At 40.4% G+C, this 12,164-nt stretch overlaps 1 protein-coding gene across 8 annotated transcripts in view; it reads left to right on the top strand.

The window, feature by feature from the left end:
- The window catches only part of DBE1 (debranching enzyme 1), a 360,131-nt gene that overhangs the window by 151,151 nt on the left and 196,816 nt on the right, over positions 1 to 12,164 (top strand). For all 8 annotated transcript variants that reach the window (XM_089815520.1, XM_089815524.1, XM_089815521.1 and 5 more), the window contains one exon: positions 7,091 to 7,193. In XM_089815520.1, the coding sequence (XP_089671646.1) occupies positions 7,091 to 7,193 (103 nt within the window). The remainder of the gene's footprint in view (positions 1 to 7,090; positions 7,194 to 12,164) is intronic.

The following is a 12,164-nucleotide window of genomic DNA, read 5'->3' as shown; positions in this document are numbered from 1 at the left end:
TGTGGATTAAAATAGGTGAACCAACAGATGGAGGCATGAATGATGATTTCCTTGATGCGCAGCTATTCCAAATTGTAGTACTACCAAAATGGTATACCGGTATTGGGGAGTACCTGTCCACGGGACAGCCACCGAGGGAGATTCCAGAGAATGAAAGACGGAAATTGGTATTAATGAGCTATACATTTCAGTTGATTAATGGATTATTGTACAAAATGGGGCTGGATCACATCCTCAGATGGTGTGTGTTGGAGGAGGAAATACCGAAAGTATTGAAGGAAGCATATGAGGGACCAACAGGTGGACATATGGGATCGGACACCATGGCAAGGAAAATACTATTGGCAAGATTGTGGTGGCCAATGGTGTACAACGATGCGCGGGAATGAGTTGTCGGTTGTGACACTTGCCAACGGGCCGAGAAGCCCCTAAAGAGAGACTTTATGTTGCTTAACCCCTCACACGCATAGGAACTCTTCGAATGATGGGGATTGGATTTCATCGAACCTTTGAAGGTGAGCAAGACTAGAAGGTGCTGATACATTGTTGTCGCAATGGAGTACTTGACCTAGTGGGTGGAGGCACGCGCACTACTGGATAACTCGGCCGTAAGCACAGCCAGATTCATTTATGAGCAAATTATTACGAGGTATGGGATTCCATTGCAGTTAACAAGTGATAGGGGTGGACACTTTGTTAACCATGTTATTCGACTGCTCGCCACAGAATTCAATATTTGTTGAGCCCGTACTACCCAAGAGCTAATGGATAAGCTGAGGCTAAGAACAAGGTCCTGATATCAATTATCTACAAGTCATGTGCAGACGAAGGTGATGATTGGGAGGAAAAACTACCCTCTGCTTTGTGGGCATACCGCACGGCGTACAAGGTGACAACGGGGCACACACCGTTCTTACTGATGTTCGGGTAGGAAGCAGTGGTACCAGCAGAGTTCATGATACCAAGCCTAAGGATTGCGCTACAAAATAAGTTGGGCGACGTGGAAAGCCTAAGGGAACGGTTACATAATTTGAATAAGCTTGAAGAGAAGCGGCTACTGGCACAATGGGCCATAGAGGTGACATAGAACAGACGTAATGCGTAGCATGATAAGCATCTGAAACTCAATAGGTTTCAGCCCGGGCAATTGGTGCTGAGGTATGACGGATGAAATGAAATCAAGCCAAGAAAGTTTAAGGTCAGATGGGTAGGGCCATACTAGATCTGACAAGTAGGTGACAATGGAGCAATAAAATTGTGGACTTTGGACAGACAAAAAGTGCCCAAGGCAGTGAACGGGTCGAAGTTGAAGATGTATCATGCCAGGCAGACTCCCTCGTTGTCATAAAAGGACAAAGTCCGAACGACTCCCTCGTCGTCGCAGAATGGCGAAGTCTGGAGGGAAAATTGAGTTTGTTGTATTTTTGTTCAAAAAAAAAATGAAAGAAAAAAATGAAAAAAGAAAAAGAGAGAAGGTCCACGAATAGCCCCACGGACATCTGTCCCTGTGGACAGAGCGTTCTGTGGACAATGCTTTTCGTGGACACTTGTCCGTAGGCAAATTTTCGCGGATAGGCTCCTGCGGTTGGCTTTAAGACCCTGCGGCTTTATTCCTTCATCCCTGGCTTCACTTTTCTAATCTCTCTTGGCATTTTTTTTTTCTCACGGCCTTTCCTTTATATTTGCAGTCCAGTGTATTACTTTGTGTTCCGCGGGTGTCTTGTGTAGTGTTGTCTCCTCTGCGTATGACTTTGTGTTCTGCGGAGGTCTCGTCTTGTTTCCTTCCGCCGGTTACATTAAAGCGGCCTCGGCTCTATATATTCTCCCGTAGGCGTACCTCCACTCCCTCCATGGGTGGCATTACAAGATCAGCGACATTCATTGTTACTACGGAGAGATTTGTTTTAGCATTAGGAGACTTTAATCTTTTCTTTCCGCGGGCTATCAAGGTCTTTATTTCCGCAGACAACTACCATTAAGGGAGTTCATTACCTCCTCTCTGCGAGCTTAGAAACAACCTCTCCTCTGCGGACTTCAATTCCTCCTTGCTTTTCTACGGGTTGGTTTTAAGCCTTGGCAGATTCTCTTTGTTCCACGACTCCAATTTTTCAAACTTCTCTTCTGCGGACGCAGTTTTGTGCGGGTCCTTTTATTCCCTGTGGACTTACTTTCTTCATTCATTTGCCGTGCTCACTTGTTCCCCTTCGCGGCTTGTGGCATGAATCTTGTGGCATAATGCAGTGTGGGTTTGAGAAGTAATAAGGGATCTACAATAGTAGAATGGTGGATGGATCAGAGTTCATTAGCATTAGTAGATTGTTCACACAATGTCAAAAGTTGCTGCTTTTTGTGTTTATGAATGGTTACGGAATGCGGAAGCTTGTAAAATAGTTCATGTAACTACAGGGGAGTACTTTTTTAAGTGTTGCACGGGTTTAAGAAGTTAGCCGATTTCATCAAGAAGGAAAGGACAAGAGGCTTACGTTTTCCTCTCAGCAACAAAGATCTTTTTCCAGTCCGTGGATGGTTGAATGTTCACGGCTTCATTTGTTTAAATCTCCATGGGAGAAAAAGAAATAGCCAGGCAGAGATATTCTCAGGGAATTCTGGACAGAACCGTGTCACGCAAGACAAAGTGTTAGGAACCCTACATTATAAAGGCAAGAAAGAAGCCATTATTATGGAATCGGCAGGAAAACAAAAGCAGTGGAAGAACCAGCTGAAAACAAATATGGAGAAGAATGCCAGAGTCTTGGCTTCTGGAATCCGAGTTGTAAGGCCATCAGCGTCCGCCAGCAAGAAGCAAAAAGTAAGGGCCGAACTCACACATCTCACGGTTCAATTTGAAGGGCTCAATGGTAGCGAATGTCGGAAATGGTGGCAAGAAACTTTGGACACAGAGGTAATTAAATAGATTTTGATATGAGCACAGGTGCATTGGGCCATTCAGCTTCCAGTTTTTTCCATCCGATTGTTTGAATTAGTTTTGTGAACTATGATAGAAACATATAATCAGCACATTTTTGTACAAAAAACATTAGATGACGGTTTCTTTTAAACCTAAGGATTTCACTAGAGTTTTTGGCATCCCTGGCCCTGGACGTTAGAAGGTGGAAATTAAGAACCACAAGCTATCTCAAGAACGGAAAGAATATTGGATAAGATTGGTAGGCCGCGATCTTTCGCCTGAGGAGATGGAGTCAGTGGTAAGGGGGTCTAAGTGCAAAGGGCTTCGGTGAGATTTTATTCGGGAGGGCCATTGGCAATGCATCATGGATGTCATCAAAAGCAAGTTGACAGGGGCAATTCGGGCTTCGGATATAGCATTGCCATAGATTGTATTCATGAATGGCACAATGTACGATTGGGCCACAGTCCTCGCCGACTGGATGGAGGAGTTCATGACACTCTAGCACGACACGTTCTTTATGCTGCACCATGCCATTGGCCTGTTTTTGGAGGCAGCCGTTAATCAGATAACAATGGATGATTTTGAGGCTCCACCACGGAAAAAGTTGGCGCAAGGAGAGCCTCCAATATTCTATTGGAGACATTTGGACACGGGTGGAACAACTATAGGGCAGAAGAAGGTATTCTGAGGATTGGAGGCTTACAGGGATATGGACAGTGGACGGGAGGACACTTTAGAGAGCAGTGGCATTGAGTATGAAGAAGAGAGTACTTTTGCAGAAGTTGGCAGCGAACCAGCAATTAGCCAGTCCACATTTTTCACCCCGCCACAGTTGCCAACTTCGGCGCACTTGTCCACCTCCATTTCACGCATTTCTTTGTTTGGTCAGTGTCATGCACTGGTCGTTATGACCCCACCGGCAGTGGCAAATGTGGTCCCATGGACAGTAGCAAATATCCCACAAGCAGGGTCTAGTGGTGTCCCACAGACGAAAGATGTTGCACCGGCAACCACTCCAGATGTTGCTTTCTCGATGGCGGCGACAAATGTTGTCTCCTATAGCTATGACCGAGGGCTTGCCTTCCCAGGATTGTACGCCAGACCCTGTTGGACCAGTAGAGCCAGAGTTGATAGAGTTGCCAGCGCCAGAGCCTGAACCCCAGGTTCGTTTGGATGTGATTGGTTCGGATGCTGTGGTCACTATTTCATCTTCCTTGTTTATGGAGGCACAGTCAGCACAGCCAGCACGGTCAGAGCAGCCCGAGAGAATGGAGGTAATGGATAGAGCGAGCACATTTCTGCGGCAATAGTTCCAACTCATTCTTGCAGAGGTCGGACTGTCTATTTAGTCCCCGAGTCATGGAGTCCCTCTAGGACCAGAAGCCGTCTCAGAGCCATAGGAGGTGGTAGTTCCACAGTCCGAGGATGCACCCAGGAAGGAGGAGGTGGCACCAAATGTGGACATGGTTACCGCAACAGTTATAGAGATAGATAGTGATGGGGAATGGACGATGGATGATGTGCCTAAGGAGGATTATGGATCAGATGAGGATAGATGCAGAGATTACCTTAGGGCTATGTGGGTTGCACTACAGAAGGGACACAATCTGGCATTGCAAGCTATGACTTGGCGGAGAGAGTGGCATTTGGTCCGGGCTTACATTCGGGGGGTTTGTCCTCAGAGGTTTTGTTCCTGCTTTGAAGACAGAGGATGGCCAGTAGTTGAGACACTGGAGATGTTGGCGGATTGGGCCACCGAGCCGAAGTTGGGACTGTGCAACACCCCAGTGGAGAAGCTGGCGCACGAGATAGTAGGATTGTACAAAGAAGTCTACTATGCTCGCAGGCGTGCGGAGATGGATAGGGAAGCAGACAAGGTCACAACTAAGAGGTCTTTGGCAGCAGAGAGGGAGGCTAGAGAAAAGGTAAATATAGATTTGGCCAGCCAACAAGTAGCGTGGGCAACTGAGCATGCAACACTTTTACGGGATAAGGAAGTGGCTGAGCAGGAATTGCAGTTAGCGAAGGCCCAAGCTATGGATGCAGTGCTTCTTCTGAAGGAAGCTGTAGAAGTTAACACACGGATCCAGAAGGATTTGAGCATCTGGACGGAGCAAGTCTATGAATTGCGCCGGTAGCAACATTCTTCAGGATCATAGCCTCCTCTCTAGTGTATATTCTTTCTCTATTGTATTTTGTGGTCTCCTATTTTTGTTAGTTTTGAAGTCGCTCAGAGATGACTTTTCTTTTGGGGGGATGATGTCATTGGTAGAAATTGTGTAGCCGACGGGTTCATGTCGTCGGTAAAGATTTTATAGCGGACGGGTAGATTAGTATTGTTATGTAGCTGACGGACCCCTTCGGGAAGGTTCGGCAGGAAGTATTTATACCCCATCTAGGATCATTGTAAATCATCATCTGTATGTAAACTCTTGGCATATGCGAATAATACAAGGAGATCTGCTGTTCTTGTTCATTGTCTGTGTGCGTTAATCTATTTACCCCATGCGGTAAACAACACAAATATCCACTACATAAAAGCACAATACTAATGAGTCCAAATGATCATCCTCTAGAGATATATAACCCATCATTTGAACCTGAATATAAATAAACCATTTCCAGATTAGTCTTAGCATATATCAATGGAGTAAACAGCTGAATTTCTCAAAAGCATATATGGTCCAATACTTTATAAAATTCCAAACGGTCATCCTAAAGCAACATCAATAACCTCAAATGTAAAATACACTAGATAACATCATAAGGAACCATTATTCAAATATGGTCAAAATACTACTAACAACGTACTCAAACATATGAGTCAACACTACCGAAGGAACTAGAATCAAGTGTAGCAATCTAATGTATCACACAGTGCAACCATTGTTCATATCTCAAGGGCACTCAGGGAATAACATCGTGATACCATACCAATCTAGGTAAACACTGGTAAATACCTCAGTGAAACCATCAAATACATCACAAATCTCATAGGTCGAACATAAATCTTAACCAGTCTGCTAATACAACAACATAAGTCAGATCACTCTGAGGATGCAAATCACTCATGGGTCCTAATATTATCATTCAGAAAGCAAGAACGTCAAGGTCACATCCGTCAAGATGACATACAGATAGAAAATGGGAGAGACACTACAAACATTATCAATCCTCTCCTGATCATTGTTATCAACCAATCTACACAGTTTAGTTTGGTTACCAATCTTATTATCACCAATTAATCATTATGCATTCATCTCTTGCACTCATTGGTTATTACTACTGATCTTTTATGGCTACAGAGGAATCATATCTCATTTGTATTTCTATATAGGACAGATGTCGACCACTTTACGCAACAGGTGTATAAACTGGATCATCATATGAACATCGTCACTGTTTTAGTTTCTCTTAATCATTGACATAGATGTGGTCATTCTCACTCCAAGGCACTGGGTGTATGTAATCAATGGTCTTCATTCACGCAATCTTCCTCTGTAGTGATGCCAATTCTCCATCAATGCGGGGTCACTGTATTTAAAGTTGCCCTGTAGACTTCTATATATTTTGTTCTCTGTATGATTATTGAATCTGTAATATTTGATATCCATTTATTTGCAAATTGTACCATTAATGATCATTGTCAGTCACCTCATTGATAATTACATTATGTGCAACTAGAATCTCTGAATTTTACCATCGTACTCGTTAATATTACCAATGTTGATTTCATTGGCTAGCATTCATGCTTCAAGCTGAGTCTTCTTTTTTTGTTTATGCTGCCAACAGGCAGTGGAGGCCCATATGAGTAAGTTTCAATCTTTAATTAATTGTATATCTTTAAGGTCTTAAGTTGGGGACATTACAGTGTCATGCTGGACACTACATTTTGTGTGCAAGCTCAATTGCTTAATGTGCTTTCAGGAAAAATTGTTTATATGGTTATTATCTTGAGTCTGTGAAGTGGGGCATTACAACTTTTGTAATGGTACTTGGCTTCAGCAATATTTGTACATTCCAGTTGCTTTGAGCTATTCTTTGTCTTTTGTGGATATTAATGTAATTTCTTTCTTAAATTGTGCAACAGTTAGCATCATAGCTTTATGAGTTGAATTCTAATGTAAGTTTTATATTGATCACTTCTTTTTGCTCATGGATTGTGGTGTTGCTTTTCAGTTTTTTTGCACCCATGGATACTTATGGTCCACTAGGAAATGGCATATCGGCAAGCACTTCCTTAAAAGAAATGGTTAAATCATTTCATGAGAATGGTATTGAGGTATATTCTTGTATTTTCTATCCACGCTAAATCTGTTTGCTTTAGTGTTATACATTTACCACTATGCTTATGATAAAAGGAGGCATTATGCTTTTTAAGGGAAAAAACACATATATTACGTTTTTATTGTCAATTAGCTTATTCGTTTCAAAAAAATGTGACATGCTCCATATATTAATGTGTTAGAAGTTGGAAAAGTTGAATAACTAATGGAGTGTAGTGCTGAAGTATCAATTGAATCAAGATGCAGGTCTTTCTTTCCTAGTCAGGAATAGTCTTGTACCAAACTTCTCATGACTCCTAATGGCATGTTATTGTGTGAATGAGATTATGAGAGTTCAAATATATACTGACAATCACAATTGAAATCACACCCTAATTGGTTACAGATTTCATACAATGACAATAGTAAGTACCTTACTATAAAAATGTTAATTTCATGTTAATATTTGTGATCAATTGGGAAATTTCATATCAGCAAGCAACTCTGTAAAGGAATGGTTGACCATTTCATTAAAGTGCCATTGAGGTACAACCTTGTTTTTTTGTATTCATGCAGAATATTTTTACTTTAATGTTATGCATTTACCACTGATCGTTTTCCTTATGATTAAAAGGAGCTTGTAATGTCCCAATTAGGACCTTACTTGGATTGCAATTGGGAATGCCATCTTGTAACATTCTTGGTGTGAGGTTTTCACATCATTACCTCATTGCAAATGGGGACCCCCTCTTTTTGAGAGAGTTAGGTTGGGCAGGTCATCTTGTCGAAGAATGAAGTCTCGAGTAGTAAAGGAGAGCGAGGAATTGGTATGTTCTTGGGTTTAAGATGGAAATCATCAAATGTTGGTGGTCTGAAACGAAGGAGTAAGCATGAAATTATTAAATTTTGAGCAAGGCATGAGGATAGGGTTGAAAATGAAGAAATATTAGTGTCAATATTCAGATCAGAAATCATTCCAACTTAAAATGACGACAAAAATGGTTATCACAGACCTAGTTGCAATGAGGATTGACCAATCAAATTTTAGCTTTAGAGGTTCCAAATAGGAGGTAGGTTTGGATTCCGACCTGGTCCCAGGATTCAAAATCTTGACACCCTTGAAATTCCATATAAGTATTTCAGCACCAGATTGATGTGGAAGGACCCAATTTGAAAGGGAAAAGTGAAAATCAGTTGAAGGATTGGAAATAAATGATCTAGCCTTGAAAATGAACATGAATGAAATCAGATATCAGTGAATTTTAGTCAAACCTAAGTACAAATCAGATTGTACAAAACATTAGAAATCACCCTTGAAAGTCATATTGAAACATGGAATGTAAAGTTGGGGACTGAATATGCAATGGAGAAACTATATGAAAGAGGGAAACTTCCTAAGGGTTGGACTCTGACCTCTTGTCAGTATTCATAATCCTGACACATGCCAAAATCAAGCCCACCTAGGTAGGCGAGTTTCAAGCAAAAAAGGGGTGAAATTCAAACACGAGTTGGATTGAGGTTGGTTCAAGGAGAAATGATGAGTTTGCAGCTTCAGATCCATGGCTTAAAAATATAGAATTAGATCAAAACAAAGTTAGAGGATGGGGAATTGGGAGTTTATACTGAGCGATAGGGATTTGTAAAGTAAGTGGATGAAAGGACAATCGCAAGAGGAGGTCGGAATCCGACCACCTCTTGGGAATCTTAATCTTGAGACATATTGAAATTCCACCTATCATCTTGTGAAAACCCATCACACTCTGAATTTCTGCCCTAGGTATGATGATTTTTCGTGAGTATTATAGGCTCCAAACTGCCCACAAGGGAAGAAAATGAATTCTAAGGCTAGATGATGACAAAGTTTTGATGGAAGAGATCTATTTTATTTTTGATCAAGTGATGGAAAGCAATCAGACGAATAGGTTTTCAATCTGTCCCAAATGCTGATCACAAACAATTAACTTCAACCAACAAACCTTGAAAGAGTCTGGACAAGCATAATGGAGATGTAAGGGCAACTAATAATCAATGAGAAGATAAAAATTAATCCTTACCAAGGGGCGGAATCAGCCCCCTATTTAAGATCTTAAATCCTGAACCATCTAAATTTCTGTCTTGACGAGTTAGGACAACAAGCTTGGTTTAATGGGTATTGAATGGTCTAGTTGCCTAATGAAAACAAAGTGAATGTCAAATGGATCTCTTCTCGACTTGAGACGATCAAAACTCAAGCTCTACCCGCGTGGCTCATCAGATCCTTGAAAAGGTGCATGTAAAGACTCCTAGTGCACAATGCAAGATTTGTTCATGGCAACACTCAGTGATCTGAGGAAGTATCTATGCAGCGATTTGTTCTAGTTGTCAGATCGATGGTAAGTGTGACAATTAGTGGCATCTAAACAACTTCAATGCGGAGCTCTTAGCTCAGCATCTCATGCCCACGCCATGGTTTGGAAGGGAGATGCGATTCACCCATATTCCAATGATGCCACTCAATTTAAACCATTCGCATCATAGACATCATTCTGCACGTGCCAACCTCGAGCTTATCAACAAACTATTTCTCATTCAATTTTTGATCCATTGAAAGATCCCTAAGAACGAGTGGCTTTGATACCATGTTGAGTTTTAGGAGGATTGCTTGCAGATGTAATAGCACTGCCATAATGTTTGGTATGTATTTTTCAAATGCATCAATCTCTTTGAATTTGTATGAGGCATAAATCAAGAAGAGGCATGTCGCTTCATTAATATAATTAATATAATGGCAAACTTATGTGTCTGTGTGTGTGTGGATCATTGTAATTATATTAATTCCTCTTTAATCTCATAGGTTTATACTACTAAAGCTACCAAAACATCAACAAGGATTATGGCAGCCTCATCATAATGTTGAGTAGGGTCATGGGAGAGCCGCAAGGAGGTATTTTCGAGCCTTGGATGTTTTAATTCCTAGATAAGATATATACCAGAGTGTTTGAATGGGCCAAGATAATCAGTGATAACCCTGATCTCCAGTTAAGGATGGCGTAAAACATGAAGGTATTTCATATGACTTCATATTTGGTGTACAAGTTGGCCATGGTATTCAAGTATCTAGGATTGAATAGTTTGGGGTAATGTGGAATTGGAGCAGGAGACTTCCTTGTACATGAGTGATATCCATAGTTGCACCTACATATCAGTAAGAACTTCAAGATTTTCAATGATCCATTTGTCATGTGAATTGTAAGAATACCACAACAGGCTCCACATAAATGATTATTTGGAGAAGCTAAGAAGCTAATCAAGAACATGGATCATAGTACATTCAATATTCTAAGTTTACTTACATTCGAGTGTTCGGTAGTACTTGTCCTCAAAAGCTTCCAAGATATCCTATTAACAGGTTGGTGATCATGGAAGTGACAAAGCAATTAATTGCTAATTACAATATTCAAAAGCAGAGACACAAACCACTGGTTGAATTTTGATTTAATGTTGCAAGCAAAACTTGGTCATCTCTTGCAATAGTCAAGGCAACAAAAATGGAGTTTGAATTCTACGGTTTGGGATATTACAACACAAGAATAAATTTCAATCCATAAAAGAAAATCAAGAGAGCGTATGGAAACTGATTCCTTCACATTCCACACATAGAAGATCATTGGGCATATGCCGCTAATGACTTGGAGATGTTCTCAAGGCTAATAGTTGATATGAGTAAAAACACAATGGGAAGCAAATTCAAGTCTTTGATTAATTGGAGAAAAATAACAAAGTCACTAGAGGAGACTTTGAAAGAACTATGAATCATGAGTTAGAATCTATTGACTGGTTATTTGAAAAGGAAATCAATTTATAATGCTTGATGATCCTAGTTGCACTTTTCACTCAAGAGTGGTTAGATGGAAATATGACAAGTTTGGTAAGGAGAGGAATTCTATTGACTAATGAGAAAATAAGGGAGGTAGAGGAAGTTGAAGAAAAAACCTCCAATATGAACAGGAGATTGTATCACATCATACTAAGGAACAATGAATTCATCCAATATGATTTGATAGGAGATTTAACGTCATAAAAAAAAATGATTGGAATTGATCATCTATGAAAGACAAAGCAAGATCGTAGGTCTCCTGGAGTGTGTCAGCAATGAATCATGATGAGTATACATAGATATGACAGTGGTAAGGTAGAAATTATACCAGAACCCCAATAAAAGATGGATGAAAACACTATTCAGAAATTGTGACTTGTGTGAAGCCTGCATAGCAAAAAGGCAATGAAAATACATGTGTGTATCTGTTAGAATCTGTGGCAGAAACAGATAATACAATTCATTACTTCAAACCAAACTTTGATGGCAATGATAAGCAGTAATAAAAGATAGAGACACATCATATTTATAACAGCACTAAACTCAAATGATACATCAGACACTTAGAGACATCGTCGGTTGTGAAAGATGAACAGACTGTGCAAGTTTGTAAGTTTCCATTATAGAAATAGAGACTATGGTTGACAAAGTAAGAAACAATGACACTCGGTGATATTAGAGGTGATTTATGGATAGTGATCAATGCTAGTGATCAATGCAGTAATGATCATTTCCAAATGATCATACTCTCGCAATAGTGATAATCTATGGGCAATAAACAGTAAAAGGATGCAGTTGGGAGTTTTCATGCAGTAACAAAGACGATACAGTACAGTCATCAGAGCCTAGAGTGGTGCGACTAAGGTTCACACCTGCAGAAACATTGTAAAAAAATACATGTGAGATAGGTTGAATAAGAAAGGAACACATCCCAATATGAATAATGGAGGAATGTCAACACTAAGATGTCATAGCTTGAAATACTTGATCAATTTGTATTGTGTTGTCTGCCAAGTCATCAGATGTTCTCAGTGATGAAGGTTATTTTGAAGAATATATGTGTGCTGCTGAGTATGTGTTGGGCGAATACGTAAAAGTCTAGATTCATTAAAGGAGTTTATCTACAAATTAA

The sequence above is a fragment of the Cupressus sempervirens genome, chromosome 2 (assembly GCF_028749045.1).
Source record: "Cupressus sempervirens isolate cs-2001-9-10 chromosome 2, ASM2874904v1, whole genome shotgun sequence".
Lineage (NCBI taxonomy): Eukaryota > Viridiplantae > Streptophyta > Pinopsida > Cupressales > Cupressaceae > Cupressus > Cupressus sempervirens.
Note: the sequence above shows the minus strand (reverse complement) of the source record. Positions and strands in the feature narration are given on the sequence as shown.